At 46.9% G+C, this 20,443-nt stretch overlaps 1 protein-coding gene across 6 annotated transcripts in view; it reads left to right on the top strand.

The window, feature by feature from the left end:
• Window positions 1–20,443, top strand: part of LOC106574571 (pericentrin) — a 47,392-nt gene that overhangs the window by 1,776 nt on the left and 25,173 nt on the right. For all 6 annotated transcript variants that reach the window (XR_014380964.1, XM_082962884.1, XM_082962885.1 and 3 more), the window contains exons 2-27: window positions 1,870–2,049; window positions 4,765–4,914; window positions 5,046–5,830; window positions 5,954–6,328; window positions 6,414–6,912; window positions 7,102–7,497; window positions 7,615–7,929; window positions 8,029–8,280; window positions 10,040–10,295; window positions 10,431–10,721; window positions 10,886–10,965; window positions 11,050–11,161; window positions 11,303–11,429; window positions 11,583–11,702; window positions 11,836–12,019; window positions 13,299–13,368; window positions 13,482–13,522; window positions 13,616–13,750; window positions 15,471–15,744; window positions 15,846–15,996; window positions 16,211–16,664; window positions 16,754–16,918; window positions 17,046–17,117; window positions 17,213–17,317; window positions 17,474–17,626; window positions 18,490–18,636. Coding sequence is in view for 5 of the 6 variants with exons in the window: in XM_082962884.1 (XP_082819010.1) it covers window positions 1,870–2,049; window positions 4,765–4,914; window positions 5,046–5,830; window positions 5,954–6,328; window positions 6,414–6,912; window positions 7,102–7,497; window positions 7,615–7,929; window positions 8,029–8,280; window positions 10,040–10,295; window positions 10,431–10,721; window positions 10,886–10,965; window positions 11,050–11,161; window positions 11,303–11,429; window positions 11,583–11,702; window positions 11,836–12,019; window positions 13,299–13,368; window positions 13,482–13,522; window positions 13,616–13,750; window positions 15,471–15,744; window positions 15,846–15,996; window positions 16,211–16,664; window positions 16,754–16,918; window positions 17,046–17,117; window positions 17,213–17,317; window positions 17,474–17,626; window positions 18,490–18,636 (5,889 nt within the window). In the remaining variant the exon portion in view is untranslated. The remainder of the gene's footprint in view (window positions 1–1,869; window positions 2,050–4,764; window positions 4,915–5,045; window positions 5,831–5,953; window positions 6,329–6,413; window positions 6,913–7,101; window positions 7,498–7,614; window positions 7,930–8,028; window positions 8,281–10,039; window positions 10,296–10,430; window positions 10,722–10,885; window positions 10,966–11,049; window positions 11,162–11,302; window positions 11,430–11,582; window positions 11,703–11,835; window positions 12,020–13,298; window positions 13,369–13,481; window positions 13,523–13,615; window positions 13,751–15,470; window positions 15,745–15,845; window positions 15,997–16,210; window positions 16,665–16,753; window positions 16,919–17,045; window positions 17,118–17,212; window positions 17,318–17,473; window positions 17,627–18,489; window positions 18,637–20,443) is intronic.

Genomic DNA, 20,443 nt, shown 5'->3' on the forward strand with positions numbered 1-20,443 from the left:
CCTCAATGAGATGAATGAGGTGTGTTTAAGGGCTACAACAAAACTGTGTACTGTTGGGGGTACTGGAGGACCAGGGTTGGGTAACACTGGTCTAAAATATTATAGAAAAAAGGGTGCACTTTCAGACAACAGAACACATTGGATCCCAGTAGGCCTTCTCTTGCAATTAGCGTCCCAACCCTCACATGGCACTTCTGAGGGAGCTAGTATGCCCTCAAATATAGCAACAGTATTAGAAAAGTTGAAAACAAATGGGCATGACATAGGTTACAGTAGGCTTTTTCATGCTGTACTGAATTGTGAAATTGTCAGTGAGCCACTTATGGCAGCTGTTGCTATGGTGACGTGCCATGTCTGCATCAGTTGTCTTTTGATTTGAAGTAAACCAAGCTCCGGTGTTCAGTTTGAACACACAGCCTACATACGTACACACACAGCTGCTGTCTGATAGTGTTAGTGTGTGGAGCAGCATGTTCGACTACAGCCAAGTCTCACTTTATCACAGTCAGACACAGGAGACTGAGGATTATGAGTGGGAGTAGAGTGGGTGTGTACAGTATCTGCTGAAAGCTGGGCGGACTTCAATCGAGTTGAACCGCCCACATGTAGAGATCAGGCATTGAAAAATGCACACACTCACACTCATGTGGGTCAGTAGCACTGCTCAATGCAACATGATTCCTGGGGCTGGACATGGCATGGGTTGTCTTATTACGGGTTTGCTTGGGATGGAACTAAACACGTGCTACCACATTGATACACACTTTGGGCTCGAGACAAAGCTCCTCCTGCGTTCTCTGCATTACACTGCCATCCCAACCCTCGACAGGAGGTTGAAGTGTCATATTGAGACTAGTGTGCTTCTCTGCCGTGTGTGTGTGTGTGTTATCTGTGTGGGATTGATAGATTGGTCTGATGGTTTGAAAAGGAGAGAGAGGCTGCGTGGGGGGGAGAGAGAGGGGCTGCGTGGGGGGGAGAGAGGGGCTGCGTGGGGGGGAGAGAGGGGCTGCGTGGGGGGGAGAGAGGGGCTGCGTGGGGGGGGAGAGAGGGGCTGCGTGGGGGAGAGAGAGAGGGGCTGCGTGGGGGAGAGAGAGAGGGGCTGCGTGGGGGAGAGAGAGAGGGGCTGCGTGGGGGAGAGAGAGAGAGGCTGCGTGGGGGAGAGAGAGAGGCTGCGTGGGGGAGAGAAAGCGTCAGAGGTGGAGCATTATACGAGGGTCTCTGAACCACTGTAATCTGATTTAAGCTGCTTATAAGAGAGAGAGAGAGAGAGAGACGGGGATGTTGGACGAGATGCAAAGAGAGATTGGATGCACAATTACACTGACTGAATCAGTGCACATGGACTTCAAAATGTCAGGAGGTTTTTCCTATCGCTTTGTTAGGAACCTTGTTGTCCAGTGATAGTGGTTTTAGGAGATCCACAGAGCGATGCTGGGAGGTTGACTGTTGGGGTTGACTGTTGGGGTTGACTGTTGGGGTTGACTGTTGGGGTTGACTGTTAGGACTAAGTGGAGGTTGACTGCTTTGGACTGGCAATGTGCTGGGGCTTTCATTCTCTCTGCTGGTTCAATCAGGGATGTTACCTGAGTGCTGGGAAGATGATCTGAATCAAACTCTTGTTCTTGCTCATTGGGCGGATGAAAACCTTCACCCCTTAAACCTCTAGCCTTTTCTGACTTCTTAAATCACTGGGATGATTGATTGGAACTTTGGCCTTTTATTCCTTGATCGGAATGATGGATTTGAACTTTGATGGACTTTGGTGAACTCTAACCTCTGACTTCTAACCCCTAACATGCTGATAGTGTGGTGGTGTTCGGCCCTCCTGACCTACGTGTCCCTCTACCTCTCCCTGTCCTTCCTGCGTAGCTTGCTAGCTTCCGACAGAAAAGGGCAAAAGGCCACGATCAAGTCGCGCAGAAAAAGACGCAGAAGAGGAAGGGCCCGTCTCCAACGCAGAATGACGGCCCAGCGCAAGGTCGCCCCCTAGGGATGGACCTCCAGACAGACAGCAACGCCACACAGCAGGACCATGTGTGTAACCATGAGGTGAGCCTCTGGCTGAATGAATGAAAGCAATGTAAATATCCACACTGTTATCTAGGCTGACTGTATAGTTTAATGCAGCATTTCGATCATAAGGTCTTTGTCAGATTTTATTGTATGCCAATCCAATCCTAACTCTATGAGCATGTATCTCCATGGGTCAGAGCATGTCATTCGTTTCTCTGTGGAATCAAAATGAAAACGATTCACAAGACAGATTGGCTACGGTGTCTGACTCCATATGTCTCAACATATGGATGTCCACTCGGCAGCCTCCTATGCTTTAAGAACCCCTTCCCCCCCCCAGTCCTCTAAACACGCACAAGGTAAAAATGGGTTGCTAAACACAAAGATGCTTGTGGTGGCTGGTTGTCATAGCAACATGAAAATAGATTATTGTGAACTCTATGTACAGGCTTTAAAGGGGAAGTCCACCTAATTGCATGGAAGTAATAAAGCAAGTGGATGGGAGAGAAACATCTTGAGTTCTATTTTCATTATTGCTGGAGAAATGACAATCGTGTTCTAAATATGTACCAGGAGAAATGGGGTAGATGTGTGTTCATATGCATGCCCTGCAACAAAAGTTACACACACTTCACTTGTGTGTTGTACCTCTTTTCCCTCCTTCAGGGAACAGTAGTTATATTCATAACTTTATGGTTAGATGCACTTGTTTGACACACACCAAACACACACATACACACCACTCCTAACTGGGTTGGGTATTTTTTCGTTTGGATTAATTTGTTCTCATGCTTTTTTACCCATAAGAACCCGGGGCTGCTTCTGAATAATTAAACATAGAGTGCCTTCAGAAAGTATTCAAACCCCTTGAGTTATTCCACATTTTGTCACAGCCTGAATTCAAAATGGATTAAATAGATTATTTTTCTCACCCATCTAAACACGATACCCCATAATGACTAAGTGAGAAAATGTTTTTAGAAGCGTTAGCAAATTTCTTGAAAATGTAATATAGTAATATCTCATTTACATAGGTATTCACATCCCTGAGTCAATATGTAAGTCTCTAAGAGCTTTACACACCTGGATTGTACAATATTTGCCTATTATTCTTTTCAAAATTCTTCAAGCTGTGTCAAATTGGTTGCTAGAAAACCATTTAAGTCTTGCCATAGATTTTCAAACAGATTTAACTTGGTAAGCAACTCCAGTGTAGATTTGGCCTTGTGTTTTAGGTTATTGTCCTGCTGAAAGATGAATTCATATCTCAGTGTCTGGTGGAAAGCAAACTGAACCAGGTTTTCCTCTAGAATTTTGCCTGTGCTTAACTCCATTCCATGTATTTATTTTTTTTATCCTGGAAAAACTCTCCAGTCCTTAATGATTACATACCCATAACATGATGCAGCCACCACTATGTAGGAGTGGTACTCAGTAATCTGTTGTATTGGATTTGCCCCAAATATAACACTTTGTATTCAGGACAAGAATTTAATTGCTTTGCAACATTATTTGCTGTGTTATTTTAGTGCCTTGTTGCAAACAGGATTTGGAGTATTTTTGGGTACATATTTTTGGATTCCTTTCGCTCTGTCAATTAGATTAGTATTGTGAAGTAACTAAATCTACAATCCTACATTTCCCCTATCACAGCCATTACTCTCTACCAATAGGTGTCCTTCTTTGTGAGACATTGGAAAACCTCCGTGGTCATTGTGGTTGAATCTGTGCTTGTAATTCACTACTCATCTGAGGGACCTTAGAGTTAATTATGTGTGTGGCAAAGAGATGAGGTAGTCATTTAAAAAAATTATGTTAAACACATTGGAAACAGTGAGTTAATGCAACTTATTATGTGAGTTAAGCAAATCTTTACTTATGAACTTATTTAGGCTTGCCATAACAAAGTGGTTGAATACTTATTGACTTAAGACATTTCAGCTTTTCATTTGTAAAAATGTAGAAAAACATAATTCCACTTCGACATTATGGGGTGTTGTGTGTAGGCCAGTGATGACAAATCTCAATATAATCAATTTTCAGGCTGTAACGCAACAACCAAGTCTAGTGAATACTTGTGAAGGTACATCTTTCTCATCCATGCTTCTTTCTCTGCTCCCGCCCTAACTTCCTCCCTCCCCATTTCTCCCAATTTCCCTCTCCGCTCTCTCTCTCTCCCGCTCTCTCTCTCTCTCCCGCTCTCTCTCTCTCTCTCTCGCTCGCTCGGCTATACTTTGCATTCCCCTTGCAATCATATTTGGCATTTAGCAGACACTTTTAATCCAAAGTGATCAGAATAAAATGTAATAAAGTAAGGTGTTTTACGTCTGTGTGCGCATACGCGTCTCTCTCTCTGTGTCTCTGTGTGTCTGTGTCTGGCTGTGTGTCTCTCTGTGTCTGGCTGTGTGTCTCTCTGTGTCTGGCTGTGTGTCTCTCTGTCTGGCTGTGGGTCTCTCTGTCTGGCTGTGTGTCTCTCTGTGTCTGGCTGTGTGTCGGGCTGTGTGTCGGGCTGTGTGTCGGGCTGTGTGTCGGGCTGTGTGTCGGGCTGTGTGTCGGGCTGTGTGTCGGGCTGTGTGTCGGGCTGTGTGTCGGGCTGTGTGTCGGGCTGTGTGTCTGGCTGTGTGTCTGGCTGTGTGTCTGTCTGTCTCTGTGTCTGTCTGTGTCTCTCTGTGTCTGTCTCTCTGTGTCTCTCTGTGTCTGTGTGTCTGTCTGTCTGTGTGTCTGTGTGTCTGTGTGTCTGTGTGTCTGCAGCAGTTACAGGCAGCAGTAGAGAAATGTAATGAGATCATCAGCAGACTGAGCTGTAACCTGCAGGAGGCGCTGGAGAGCAGAGACCAGGTACAGCAGGAGGCCTCCTCCCTCACTGGACAGATACAGGCCCTGAAGATGCAGCTACAGCAGGTACACGCTCACACACACACTTCAAAAAGTCATTTAAAAAAAAAAAACAAGTACAGTACACATGATTGTGATTGACAAAATTAATGAAATAATGAATGTATGCTCTTCGATGTCCCTGTTGTCTTTTCCAGACCTCTCAGTCCTTTCGCTCCAGGACCCAGTGGGGCTCGGAGCTCTCCCTAGCCCAGCGGCAGGCCTCCCGGCCTGGCCACAGCTCCCACGACCCTCCCTCACTCCCCAACCACCTGGAGGTCCCAGTAACAGAACCAGGGAACCAAATACGCCCACTCAGAATGGACCATGAACAGACTGGAGCTGGGTGTGCGAGCCCAGAACAATGTATTGATCCTGAGATGGATGTACCGATGCACACATTGAGGAGAGAGCTGCTAGAGGAGAGGGAGAAAAAACAGCTCATTCTTTCCCAACTAGAAGAGGAGAGGAAAGGGAGGGAGGAGGAGAGGCGAGAGATCCACCAGTACAAGGAGGAGAAGGAGGTGTTGAATAGGGAATTGCAGGAGCTAAGGAGGAGACTGGAGGAGGAGAGGGAGAGAAGGAACGAGAGGGAGGATGAGCGAGAGATCAGGGAAAGACAGGAAGAGGAGAAGACGAGACTTGGAGAGGTGCAGAGAGTCCGACAGCTGTTGGGGGAGAGGGGGAGAACGAGAGAGGAGTTGGGATTCAAGGCTTCTAAAGACAAACTTAACCAGGCAAAGGCTAGTGTGGAGGAGGATGGCGAGAGGGAGGAGGAGTGCCTTCTGGACCTGTCCCTCCCCACTGATGGCACCCCATTGTTGGAGTGCTACCTGTCCTCGGCCCTCCCCTCACACACACACTTGTCCTGGGCCAATGAAACTCTGGAGGAGTGCAGCCTTCTGGAACAGCACAACCTGCTGGACAACTCTGGCAGCTACAGGTCAGAGGGAAATGACTGTTTTTGCCCTTATGGTGGATTCCCCCCCCCCCCCCATACAAATCACATCTCCTAATCGCTCTCATTTCAGTTCTCTCATCCCTCTCTCCTTCCATTCCACCACAGGTTTGAGATGGACAGTGACATCATCAGCGGTGGTGACCAATCCCAGCTGTCCTTTTCGCAGGAAGAACAAACTCACTTTTATGTCCCACAATCCACTGCACAGTCCCCCCACCCCGACCCTGAGAACGAAACCTTGCCCTCTTTCACCTCCCAGTGGCGGAACGACCCCCTCTCTGTCTCACGAGACGCCAGCGAGACCTCTGAGAGACTCAGTGAGACATGGGAGAGTCAGGAGGTCTCAGACCTGGGCAAGGAGCTGCTCATCCAGCAGTGTGGCGACCTCAGGGAGGAGGTGGCTCTGAGGGAGAGGGAGAAGGAGTTGGTGATGGAGGAGTTGAGGAGGAGCGCTGAGGAGCTGGAGGAGGCCAGGGCCAGGTGAGTGTGTTATAGTGTGTAACTGTCTACCATATCTTTGTGTTGGAGAACTTACAGCTCATGTTCATGGTGTGTGTGTGTGTAGGTGGGCCCAGGTCTCCGAGGAGCTGCAGGAGGCGCACTGGGAGCTTGAGGAGGAGCGAGAGAAGAGGAGGAGAGCTGAGGAGGAGGTCAGCCTGAAAACACACGAGGAGGACAATCTGAAGAACAGACTCTGCACCTTAACGGAGGAGAGAGAGAAAGAGATGGAGAGACTCAACTCCTCTCCTCTCCTAGAGGAGGAGGGAGGTACCCTCCTCCCCAGCCAGGAACGAGTGATGGAACAGCTAAAAGCGGAGAAATCTCTCCTCCTCGCTCGTCTTAAACAGCAGGAAGAGCTGCTCTCCTCTGTCCGGTTGGAGAAAGGAAGCAACAAGGAGAAAGAGGGGGAGCTGAGGGAGGTGGAGGAGGAGAAGAGTGTCCTCCTCTCCAGGTTGAAGCAGCAGGAGCAACTGGTCTCCTCTCTGCAGGAGGTGAAACAGGCAGGAGACTCTGTCTCCTCTGAAGTCCAGGCTCTGTTTGGACGACAGCTGCAGTCACTACAGGTAGCTAGGAGCTTTCTTCTTCCTCTTTTTCACCTTTTCCTCTCTTCCTCTGTCTCCTCCCCTCTTCCTCCCTCTCACTCTTGTTTCTCCTCATCTTCCACTCGCTAATCCTGGTGTTTTTCTCTCCCTCTAATGGATTTGATTGGTTCTAATTGGGTACAAGATAATAACCTAGCCTCTCCTCTCCAGACCCATCGTGACCCGCTTCTAGCCCTGCTGGAAGAAACGAAATCCAGGCACAAAACCACCACCACCCTCCTCGGTCAGAAAACCCTGGAGCTCGACACTGCTCAGAAAGAGATGGACCGAGTCCAGAAGGAGGCGGAGACAGCGAGGCAGGAGGCGGAGGAGAGGGAGAGGAGGATAGAGCAGACAGAGAGGGAGAAAACGGAGGTAGAGTTTGAGTTGCTGTGTCTGAGACAGAATCTGTGGAACCTGGAGGAGCTGCAGGCCCAGGGAGCGAGGGAGAGGGAGGAGGGCAGAAGGAGAGAGGAGGAGATGGACAGAACCATGCGGAGGATGGAGAAGGTGATGGTGGAGGAGCTGGAGGAGTTCCAGAGACAGCTCCGAGCCAAGGCGGAAGAGGTGAGGAGGAGTAGGATGGTTGTGATGAGGAGGATGATGATGATGATTAGACTATGATATGAATTTGAACCTGTTCAGGAAGTACTGAACAGACATGATATGAATTCTCTTTTTCAGGTGGAGGAGGAGAGGGAGAAGTGGGAGGAGGAGAGGCAGGAGAAGGACGAGGAGGTGCAGGGGGTGAGACGCCTGCTGGAGGAGCAGCGGAGGGAGAGGGAGCAGGAGGTGAAAGCACTCCTTGAGCAGCAGATGCGGTCTGTGGAGGAGGCCACAGAGGGACTGAGAAGATCTCACAGTGAGGATGTGCAGGAGCTGCAGGAGAAACACCAGGAGGAGGTGTCTGAGCTGAGCGGCCGTCTGGAGAGAGAGCTGTGTGAGCAGAGACACAGTCTGGAGGAGGAGCAGAAGAGACAGATCAGCCTTATCAAACAGGTACACACACACACACACACACACACACCACAACAACCTATACGCATACCTGTGTGCTGCTAGTCATCCACCCTATCATCTCTTGTTTTCTGTCTCCAGGTGAACGAGAGAGAAAACCAGAGGATGCTGTCGGAGATGATGTCACAGCAGAGGGAGGAGCTTAGCCGTTTGGAGGCAGAGCTATCAGGGGAACAGAGAGAGAGCGCTGCCTCCAGGCTATCAGGGGAACAGAGAGAGAGCCTGGAGGCAGAGCTATCAGGGGAACAGAGAGAGAGCCTGGAGGCAGAGCTATCAGGGGAACAGAGAGAGAGCCTGGAGGCAGCCCACCAAGCAGAACTACTACAGATACAGGTACACACACACACACAACCACCCCTACCAGGTTTTCCGTTAGCTGGTAATAGCTGGCCAGTTGTCCCAAAAAATAAATAATAATCCCATTGCAAAATAATTATTTTTACCATATTCATTGATGGAAATACCAGACTATTTAGTGAAATTCAATTAGTGCGCGTGTATTTTCGTTGGTCGTTATGTTTATCACACACGCACAGCATACAGATACAGAACCTAATATGAGCGGAAAATCTGTCAGTGGCGAGCTGCTGCTACAGGTCCTCAAACAGCTCATTCCTTCCTGCTGGAGTGAAACATGCTTTTATAAGCCCAATCATTGCGTGTTAAACGTTTTGATGGCCACGATTTTAAAAAGAGCTATTGTAATTTCTCTACTGGTAATTGTAGCTCGCTTCCCATTCGCCATTCAAGTACAATAGTAGGCAGGCTTCAATCCATCACATTCCACTTTACAATGAGCTGGAGGCAGTTTGCATTTGGAGAAAATATTGTTAGTAGTTTGAAACCTGAACGTTTTACTTCATTTTATGAGGCATGTCTTGCATTGCTTCAAAGTAGAATCCGACCATAGAAACGTGGAGGCCATTATTTTACGAAGACTTCCATATGCCATTGAAACCAGAAGCCTATTTCTTTTTTACATGTTCTATTGGTTCTCAAATCAACTTTATTTCATTGTCCAGTAGCCAAAGGCACAATCCTAGTCATATTAGCAACCCATGCTAGTTGCTGCATCTTTAGATCTCCTCTCTTTCTAAATTTTGAACAGATATTTTCATCTGTCACATGAAACTGTTTGCATTTTGCGGTGTGCTTTTGACAACTGTGTTCCCCTGCTAATTGCATTATGGAACAAACATGCGTATCCTACTGCTTTGGTGCGTTGCTGCACTTATAATCTGAATAAATAATAGTTTATTCAAATGTTATGCTAAATGTTCAGATCTGTTGCATTGGCCTCATTGCTTTTTAACGTTTATTTTTATGTCGCTTAGCCTACTGGTTGTATGAATTTGGGATCTATCATCCCACAACTGTCCCAGAGTCTGCTTGGAATAGTATTTTTCTTTCTCCCACAGAACGACTAGCTGACCAATAGAATATCTTAACTTTTATGGTCAAGATTTACATACGCTAGTGATTTTGCTCTTCGTTACTCGTCTTGTTGGCTGAGGAATTGTAATTGTGACAGGTAATCTAACATCTCCAAAGTGCTCATCGGTTTTCGGTAAGGATGCATGTCGTTGCATCGTCAAGTTGCATGTTCTGTTAAAGCTGCAATATGTAACTTTTTGGGAGACCCGACCAAATTCTCATAGAAATGTGTGTTAGAGATCTGTCATTGTCATTGAAAGCAAGTCTAAGAAGTGGTAGAGCTGTTTTATTTGCGGTATTTCTATGCTTCCCATTAAGATATTTCACAGTGGTTTAGCTGGTACAATGATGCTCTACACTTTTCTTGCTTTGTTACATAAACTGAAATTAAGAAAACTATTTGAATTTTAGCAACCAGGAAATGGCAGAGCGATCTTTAAAATGAATAACCATAATCTAAATGTGTTTTCTGTCATTCTGAGCATCGTGGGTGTACGCCTTAATTAGGTCACGCACCCAATGCATATGGGTCAGGTAAATTTCTCATGTGTTTGTTAAATTAAAATGCTTCCTTCAAATGTCCGGCGTCACATTTTCCTAATGGAAACCCTGCCCCCTACCTACCTCTCTTTTTTATTTTTTATCTATCGCTCTATAGAGCCAACAGGCCCTGGAGCTGGAGGCGCTGCGTCTGAGCCTGACCAACCACCAAATGACCCAGCTAGAGCTCTCCCAGGCCAACCTGCAGCGGGAGCGGGAGGCCTCTCTAAGCGAGCTCCAGGCTTCCCTCAGGGAGAAGTGGGCCCAGGAGAGGGCCGTGCTGCAGGCCAGACAGCAGTTTGAAGTGGAGAGGCTGAGAGCTGAGAGTGAGGAGAGGATCCAGCGAGAGCAGCAGGAGTATCACAGGAACATGGGTGAGGATGATGGTAGTAGAGTAGGGCCTTCTCACTCAGATGCTCCAATGCATAGCTCTGTTAAACAAATGGACCTTCATCTGACCTGATCGAGTAAACTGTCATTGGTGACCATGTTTGTCGTTGTGTGTGTAGATGCTTTGAGGCAGGAGTGTGAGAGTCGTCTCTCCCAGGAGAGAGTGTCCATGGAGGAGCGGCAGGCTGCAGAAATAGTGGCCTTGAGGTCCCGGTGGCAGCAGGAGTCAGAGAAGGCCCAGTCAGAGCTCCAGACACAGCTGTCAGAGGCTCGGGTAGCACTCTCCTCTACCCAGGCAGCCTTCACCCAGACTGGTGCAGATCTGTCCGAGGCCGGGGCTAGCCTGGAGGAGCTCCAGAGGCTGGAGGGGGAGCTGAGCCAAGCCTGGACCGACAGGGACGCTGCTGCCCGTGAGTCAACTCATAACTGTTATTGAGTTTGTCCATATATGGTAAGCATGTTATAAACACCTGATAAGGATGTTATGAATGTGTTATTGATTTTGTCCATATGTTGTAAGGATGTTATAAACACGTGATAAGGATGTTATGAATGTGTTACTGCTACTCTCCAGGCGCAATAGAGAATCTGGTGTCCAGATATCAAGTGCTGCTGCAGGAGAGAGAGGAGAAAACACGGCAGCTACAGCAGGAGGTGAACACACACTTCTGTTTCTGAGATTTGCTTTATGCTTTGGATGCTGCCTTTCCTAAACTCTCTCTCTCCCCCGTCTTCTAGGTGTGTCGTCTGCATGGGGAGCAGGTGACTCTGAGACAGACTTGTGACCAGGAGGTCTCTCAGCTCTGTGCTCAGCTAGACAACACGAGGACCAGCCGCCAGGAACTGGGAGGTGAGTACACACACACACACACACACACACACACTCTGGACCTATGCTAGAACATCATTTGTTAAGTAATGCAAATTGGTTTGATTGGTCAACCAACAGAATTTCAGATACCTTCTCATTTTCCCTCGCCTCTCTCTCCAGAGTTGAAGGACCAGCTGCTCGCTCGTTCGTCGCGGGTGGATGACATCGGGCGTCTGAAGGCGGAGTTTAACGAGCAGAGGCGGGAGATCAATGAGCAGAACGAGGTCGAGCTTGAGAACCTGAAGAGGTACACGCGCACACACACACCTATGCAGCTGAATGTGATCTACACACACCTATACAGGTAGGTACATGCACAAGGTATACAAGTGAACACACACTAATGTAAACCCATGCAAGTGAACACACACTTACACCCCATGAATGTGTACCCGGTCAGGTACTTTGAGCAGCGTCTGCGAGTAGCAGAGGAGAGCTACCGGGAGGAGAGAGCCCTGCTGCAGCTGAGACTGGTGGAGGGAGCCCTGGAGGACTCTGTACTCAAGACCCAGGATGCTAGGTATGCTAATGCTAGTAGGCCTCGCTCGGCTAATCTTCCCACCAGCCGCCAATTACACACAATCTATAAGCCTGGGCCAGTGGTGGGCCATCTTACTGACCGCTGTCGTGTGTGTGTGTGTGTGTGTGTGTAGTTTCCTGTCTGAAAGGAGAGGGGAGGAGGAGAGGAACGATGTTCTGGCTGAGATCACACTGAAACTGGAGAAACACCAGGAGGCGTTTGACCAGCTGCGTATCCAGTTGGAGGAGAGACACACTCAGGAACTGTCTAACCAACGGTCCTCTATGGCCCTGTCCTACAGAGAGGAGCTGCTACAGGTACACACACCAGGGTTTTACCGTTAACTTGTAATAGCCCGTTTTTGCCCCCCCCAAAAAACATAATGGTAAGCAGATATATAAAATTGGCCTCGGCCAATTGTCTCGGAGAAATAAATAAATCCCACAGCCCAAAATGCCGGTATTCATCGATTGAAACATCTGTGGATGTAGCGCGAGAGCTGCTGCTACAGATCATCAAACCGCTCGTTTATTACCGGTGGAGTGAAATGTGCTTTTATAAACCCAATCATTGTGCAACAGTTTTTAATGCAGTTTTGATGGCCACGATTTAAAAATAGCTTATTATTTATCATCTGGTAGTTGAAGCACGCTTCCCATTCACCATTCAAGTGCATAGGCAACTAGGCAGGCATCAGTGTGTCACACACCACTTTGAGATGCGCTGGAGGCAGTATGCAGTTTTCAAACTTAATTGTTTGAAACTACATATTATTACGCATGTTTTACCTTGCTTCAAATTAGTATAGCCAAAATCCAACCAAATGTGCTTGCAATTATTTTATAAAGACTTCCATATGCAATTGAAACCAGAAGCCTATTTCTCTTATGTTGGTTTTCAAATCAACATTCATTGTCCAGTAGCCAAAGGCACAATCCTAGTCATATTAGCAACCCATGCTAGTTGCTGCATCTTTAGATCTCCCCTCTTTCTACGTTTCAACCTTTGAAATCGCTGGCATGTGCGGTGCCGTTTTGACAAGTGTTTTCCGCTAACTGCATTATGGAATGAACATTCACACGTAGCCTACTGCCTTGTGTGCATTGCTGCGCTTAGAATGTAAAGAAATAATAGTTGATCAACATTTTAAGCTAAATGTTCTGATCTGTCGCATGAGCCTCATTTCTTTTGAACGTTTTTTGGGATGTATCCTAGGCCTACTGGTTGTATGAATTTGTGATTTATCAACCCACAACTGTCCCAGAGTCTGTTTGGGGTTGGCTATTTCTTTCTCGCACAGAACAAACTTTTCTTCTATGTGAAATAGTAAATTGACGTAGGCTTGTGATTTTGCTGTCGTTGGCTGAGGAAAAATACATGTGGACAGTGATTCTAACATCTTCAAATTGCGCATCGGAATTCGTTAAGGACACAAGCCATTGCATCCTTGAGTCTAAATGGGATTTCTGGAATTCAGAGCACTGTGGGGTGGATGCCCTAATCGGGTTACGCACCCAATGCATATTGGTCCGGCAAATGTAATAAATGTCCGGTAAATTTAAAATGCTGACTGATCGTTACTATGGCGACCTGCAGGAGCTGAAGACTTGCCACGCCCTCGAGATGGAACAACTCCGCGCCAAACTGTCAGACAGCCATGTCAGAGGTATACGGACTCACACACACACACACACACACAAGCAATTGGAATATTCTTCAACATAAAAATATTTTCTCTTTCCGTCAATTTATCATTTTCCTCTAATCTCTTCCACACAGAGCTGACGAGAGTGCGCCTGGAGGCTGCCAGACAGTTGGAGGTATGAATGATGATAGTGAATGAATTAGGTTCTGTGAATCGAAGTTCTGTTAAGTTTCTAGTGGGAGTAGGTTTGCTAATGTGATGTGAACAGGTGGAGGTGGAGCATAGGATGTGGTGTCACTCTGAGGAGCTGCAGACCAGAATGACCATGATCCAGAACCTGGAGAGACAACTGGCTGCCGTGGCTGACGCACACAACATGGAGCTACGCTCACACACTATGAAGGTAAACACACACACACTGGAGAAACACACTCGCAGCAAGTGCGTACAGTTGAAGTCGGAAGTTTACGTACACCTTAGCTAAATGCATTTAAACTCAGTTTTTCACAATTCCTGAAATTTAATCCTAGAAAAAAATGCCTGTCTCAGGTTAGTTAGGATCACCAGTTTATTTTAAGAATGTGAAATGTCAGAATTATAGTAGAGAATGATTTATCAGCTTTTATTTCTTTCATCACATTCCCAGTGGGTCAGAAGTTTACATACACTCAATTAGTATTTGGTAGCCTTGCCTTTAAATTGTTTAACTTGGGTCAAACATTTCGGGTAGCCTTCCACAAGCTTCCCACAATAAGTTGGGTGAATTTTGACCCATTCCTCCTGACAGAGCTGGTGTAACTGAGTCAGGTTTGTAGGCCTCCTTGCTCGCACATGCTTTTTCAGTTCTGCCCACACATTTTCTACGGGATTGAGGTTAGGGCTTTGATGGGCACTCCAATACCTTGACTTTGTTGTCCTTAAGCCATTTTGCCACAACTTTGGAAGTATGCTTTGGGCCTTTGTCCATTTGGAAGACCCTTTTACGACCAAGCTTTAATTTCCTGACTGATGTCTTGAGATGTTGCTTCAATATATCCACATCATTTTCCTCCCTCATGATACCATCTATTTTGGGAAGTGCATCAGTCCCTCCTGCAGCAAAGCACCCCCACAACATGATGTTGCCACCCCTGTGCTTCACGGTTGGGATGGTGTTCTTTGGCTTGCAAGCCTCCCCCTTTTTCCTCCAAACATAACGATGGTCATTATGGCCAAACAGTTCTATATTTGTTTCATCAGACCAGAGGACATTTCTCCAAAAAGTACAATCTTTGCCCCCATGTGCAGTTGCAAACCGTAGTCTGGCTTTTTTTTGGAGCAGTGGCTTCTTCCTTGCTGAGCTGCCTTTCAGGTTATGTCGATATAGATCTCGTTTTACTGTGGATATAGATACTTTTGTACCGGTTTCCTCCAACATCTTCAAGGTCCTTTGCTGTTGTTCTGGGATTGATTTGCATTTTTCGCGCCAAAGTACGTTCATCTCTAGGAGACAGAACGCGTCTCCTGCGTGAGAGTAATGACGGCTGCGTGTTCCCATGGTGTTTATACTTGCGTACTATTGTTTGTACAGTGGAACGTGGTACCTTCAGGTGTTTGGAAATTGCTCCCAAGGATGAACCAGACTTGTGGAGGTCTACAATTGTTTTTTTGAGGTCTTGGCCGGTTTCTTTTGATTTTTTCATGATGTCAAGCAAAGAGGCACTGAGTTTGAACGTAGGCCTTGAAATACATCCGCAGGTACACCTCCAATTGACTCAAATGATGTCAGAAACTTCTAAAGCCATGACTTAATTTTCTGGAATTTTCCAAGCTGTTTAAAGGCACAGTGAACTTAGTCTATGTAAACTTCTGACCCACTGGAATTGTGATACAGTGAAATAATCTGTCTGTAAACAATTGTTGGAAAAATAATTTGGGTCATGCGTACAGTAGATGTCGTCACCGACTTGCCAAAACTATAGTTTGTTTACAAGAAATTTGTGGAGTGGTTGAAAAGAGTTTTAATGACGCTAAGTGTATGTAAACTTCAACTGTACAAACATTGTGTGAGTATGTGTGACAGCGTAATGAGTGTTGCCACATGTTGACCCTGAATGAATGTAAGTTGACCCGGATGTTTTTAGCTGAAGCAGAGCTTTGCTGAGGAGCTGGGTGTGAAACTAGCAGAGGAACGTAAGGAGGAGAGGGAGCGAGTGATGGAGGAGATGACCTTGAGGAGAGCGGAGGAGGTGCGGAGGCTCAGACAGGAGGTCCAGGAGGAGGAGGAGGCACCAGTCTCTGCAATGAGAGAGGAGCTGGAGAGAGGGAATGCGGAGGAAAGGAGCGCTCTGGAGAAAGGGATTGAGGAGGCGAGAGCGGCGCTCAGGAGTCTACAAGCCTCACTGGACAACGACCAGAGTAAGTACATGAAAAGGTTTCATGTAGTTCAACAACTCCCTTATTCTCCTGTCACTTCTGTATGGTCTTTGCCCTTTGTGTCTCACATGTCTCTCCCCCAGACCCCCAAGCGGTGGCAGTGAGACAGAGACTAGAGTCCCAGTACGAAGCTGAGCTGGCCAGGGCCAAGTCCAACATGGCTGCTGAGGTCAAGGAGCTGACTGCTCTCCTTCAGGAGCAGGGAGACCAGACGCTAATCCAAGCCCAGGACAGGTGGGACCTGGCTGGGGTAAAACACCCAAAGAGACGGGGGGGGGGGGGGGGTCTGGAGTTTAATGCAGTGCGTTTCATATAATACCAGAGATTCTCACGAGCTAGTGAAAGTTTGCCCCATAGTAAACAAATGCATTCACAGAGCGAGTTAACGCTCTGTATCTGTCCTTCCGTCTCGAAATGAATCTGGCTGACCTGTTCTGCATGCGTGTAGGTTCCAGGAGGAGAGGGGGGAGTTGGAGCAACGTCTGGCCCAGCAGGGTGAGGTTTCTCTGGGGGAGCTGAGTAAGGAACACATGGCCGCCATGGAACTCCTGAAAACCACGCTACTGACCAACCATACGAAGAACATGGACACACTACGAACCAATCACAAAGCAGAACTGGAGTCCTTGTTGGCCAATCACAAGGCTGAGCTCAAAGCAATGGCAACGGAGATCGCAACAAAACACAAGGAGGAGCTTGTTGTCTTGGAAACCAGCCTTGAATCAAAACGCATGGCAGAGCTCGATCGCCTGGAGGCAGTCCTACAGGAAACCAATCAGGCTCAGCTAGAGGCACAGGAGGCGGAGTTAGAACACCGGCATCAGGAAGAGATGGAGGAGCTGGAGAAGAGGATGCTGGGTAATATGGACACACTGGAGACCACGTACCTGAGGGAGATCCAGGTGAGAACATACACACACACTGTTTTAAATCTTTTATATCTATATTCTACATTTCACATCTATTTTATCTTAATGTTCCCATATCTCAGACTCTGCGCTATCAGAAGTCTGCGCTTGAGGCGGAGCATATGCAGGAAGTGGAGTGTGATGGGTTGGAGCAGCAGTCCATCAGGGAGGAGCTGAGGAAGAAGCTGGCTCAGCTTCACATGGAGAAGTTTAGCGCCATGGCAACAGAGCTCAGCCAAACCCACCAGGTGAGACAACAAAGTGGTCATTTGATGTCAAGGAAAGATGCAAATTCGCCACAGTAAAAAAAAAAAAAAAAAATGGTCTTGTATATTCATTAGACAATTCTGTTCGCTCTTTCTTGCTCTCTCTCAGAATGAGTTGACAATCCAGAAAGAGGCCTTAGAAACTGAACACCACATGGCTCTGGAGAACCTCAGGAAAAAGGTACTCAACCCTCCATCTCTTGGCTGGTCTGTCCATTAATCTGAGCATCTGTCCATCCATTCAGGTGTGTTTGATCTGGTTGTGTCTGTCCCAAGGTCTTGGAGTTGGCGCAACAGCACTGCACCGCCTTAGAGGAGCTTTCACACACCTACACCTCAGAGACACAGCAACTCAACACACAGCATCAGCAGCAGCTTCAGGTCTGACACACTTACACACCATCCCAGAACATCCCATTCCCCTTCTCAGTAGTCTTAATGCTGACTGTGTCTCTAATGGCATGTAAAAGCGAAGGGATTACTCTCTCTCATTGTGCGTTCACGCACTGTATTTGACGAGGGGTCGTGTGTGTGTAGGAGCTAAAGAGGGCGTCTGCGAGAGAGCTACAGGCGTGTCGCCGGGAGCTGGAGGAGTCGTCGTCACGGCAATGGCTGCACTTCCTGGAAGAGGTTGAGCTTCTGAAGGCCCAAGCAGAGGAGAGACTTCAGCACAAGATCATCCAACTGAAGGTGAGAGGAGGAGAGATATGGAGGGAGGGATGACGGGTGGAGGAAGAGGAATGAACTTGCTGTCTGACAGGCTAGAGGAAATATTCATCGTATTGCTTGAAGCCACCAAATCCGAAGAGGAAGAGAGAGGGTGGGGGAAACCGTGTGAGGTCTTCATCAGGCCTAAACATTGCAATGAACTATACAGGAACATGTGTAACAGTGGTGGGTGTCTTTTAGGATACATTTGGGTTGAACGCATTGTTGTGCATCTGACTAGTTATCCCCTTCCCCTGTCTTGATGTCACAGTAGTCTGCCATTGTGCTCTGTGTGTAGATCACTGAGAAACTGAATTCTGACAGATTATGTTATATAATGGGGCTGGATTTTGGAGGTCTGTCTCTTTCTGTGTGTGTGTGTGTGTGTGTGTGTGTGTGCGCATGTATGCGTGTACACCACAGCAAGGCTAGGGTTAGCCCATGCTTGGTCAGTGTCCCATGAGATTTACACAACCATCCTTTGTTCATATAGGACGGTGTGTGTTTTTCGTATCGGTGGTATCTGTATGTGTATATTTCTGTGGGTGTGTGTTACTGCCACGTGAACAGTGGCTAAATGGGATGGATTTGAGCTTTTGATCCTCTGATGCAGAAGGTTTTATTTTGTACACTTAAAAAAATAATTATGCATTTGGGCTGAGCGAGAGCTAGCAGTCTGTTAGTCAGTCTGAATCAGCTTGGGAGTTTTTGGTTGCAGTTTTAACATTGGAAAGGGAGAGCTGTTACCTAATAACCTTGGTGTGAGTTTTAGAACAAGCTCTAGAACAGAAGTGCTGTCTGTCTGGCAGTCTGGACAGCATTACCAGCATCTCTTTCCTCTGAAGGTGGAGTTTGAGGAGCAGAAGGAGGCGGAGCTAGCAGAACAGAGGCAGAGCTTCAGGTCTGAGCATGAGCAGAAGGAACAAAGTTACACCGACAAGATGAGCCAGCTCACTGCACAACTGCTACAGCTGGACACCGTGGTCTCACAGGTAAGCCACACACACCAGAGTATTTGAGCGTGCCCATTATGACTGGAGCGCGGAGCGACATTCCCAAAGGCTGGAGCGTCTGCCTTTTTCCCCGGTCCAACTTCACTCCACTAGCATTTACTTCACCAGCTCAGGGCATGCACGGCCCAGCATGCATTTGTAAGTCTACTTGTGTGCAGCTATAGCCCCTTGCTTTAGCTACGGTCTGTTTGCTGAATATTTTCATAAACAAACTGATAAAACACAGGTGCAAAATCAAGGTGCCTTCTTAAGATGAGGAGCAATAGAGGGGAGTGCGGCGATGTAACGTTAGTGTCCACAAATAAAGTAATTGTAGAATATGAGAAAGCATGATGGTATACTTACTACGTGCACATGCTAAAAGAATAAAGTAAGTGGGTAGATATCGAAGTGTCACTGTAGCAAAGTATTTATAAACAAAGAATCGGATCTCTTAAATGTTTCATTCATCATACAATCGACCATAATTGATTTTGGCCAAATATGCCTGGCATGTTCCCATGTTCAAGGAGCTTTGTTTTGATTGGGTTATTTTACCTAAAAACCTCTAGGACTACAGTTGAAGTCGGAAGTTTACGTACACTTAGGTTGGAGTCATTAACTTGTTTTTCAACCACTCCACAAATGTTTTGTTTACAAACTATAGTTTTGGCAAGTCGGTTTGGACATCTACTTTGTACATGACACAAGTAATTTTTCCAACAATTGTTTACAGACAGATTATTTCACTTATAATTCACTGTATCACAATTCCAGTGGGTCAGAAGGCCATGGTGGCGAAGTAAATACAATATAGCAGGTAGAACACTGGAAGGTAGATTTGCAGTGGAAGAACGTGCAAAGTAGAAATATAAATAATCGGGTGCAAAGGAGCTAAATAAATACAGTAGGGGAAGAGGTAGTTGTTTGGGCTAAATTATAGATGGGCTATGTACAGGTGCAGTAATCTATGAGCTGCTCTGACAGCTAGTGAGGGAGATAAGTGTTTCCGGTTTTAGAGATTTTTGTAGTTCGTTCCAGTCATTGGCAGCAGAGAACTGGAAGGAGAGGCGGCCGAAGCAGGAATTGGGTTTGGGTGTGACCAGAGCGATATACCTGCTGGAGCGCATGCTACAGGTGGGTGCTGCTATGGTGACCAGCGAGCTAAGGGGGAACTTTACTTAGCAGGGTCTTGTAGATGACCTGGAGCCAGTGGGTTTGGCGACGAGTATGAAGCGAGGGCCAGCCAACGAGAGAGTACAGGTCGCAGTGGTGGGTAGTATATGGGGCTTTGGTGACAAAACGGATGGCACTGTGATAGACTGCATCCAATTAATTGAATAGGGTATTGGAGGCTATTTTGTAAATGACGTCGTCGAGGATCGGTAGGATGGTTAGTTTTATGAAGGTATGTTTGGCAGCATGAGTAAAAGATGCTTTGTTGCGAAATAGGAAGCCAATCCTAGATTTAACTTTGGATTGGAGATGTTTGTGAGTCTGGAAGAGGAGTTTACAGTCTAACCAGACACCTAGATTTTTGTGGTTGTCCACATATTCTAAGTCAGAACCGTCCAGAGTAGTGATGCTGGACGGGCGGGCAGGTGCGAGCACCTTGTGAAGATGCTGGAGGAAACCGGTACAAAAGTATCCACAGTAAAACGAGTCCTATATCGACATAACCTGAAAGGCCGCTCAGCAAGGAAGAAGCCACTGCTCCAAAACCGCCATAAAAAAAGCCAGACTACGGTTTGCAACTGCACATCGGGACAAAGATCATACTTTTTGGAGAAATGTCCTCTGGTCTGAT

This window comes from Salmo salar, chromosome 16 (genome assembly GCF_965601325.2).
Source record: "Salmo salar chromosome 16, fSalSal1, whole genome shotgun sequence".
Classification (NCBI taxonomy): Eukaryota; Metazoa; Chordata; class Actinopteri; order Salmoniformes; family Salmonidae; genus Salmo; species Salmo salar.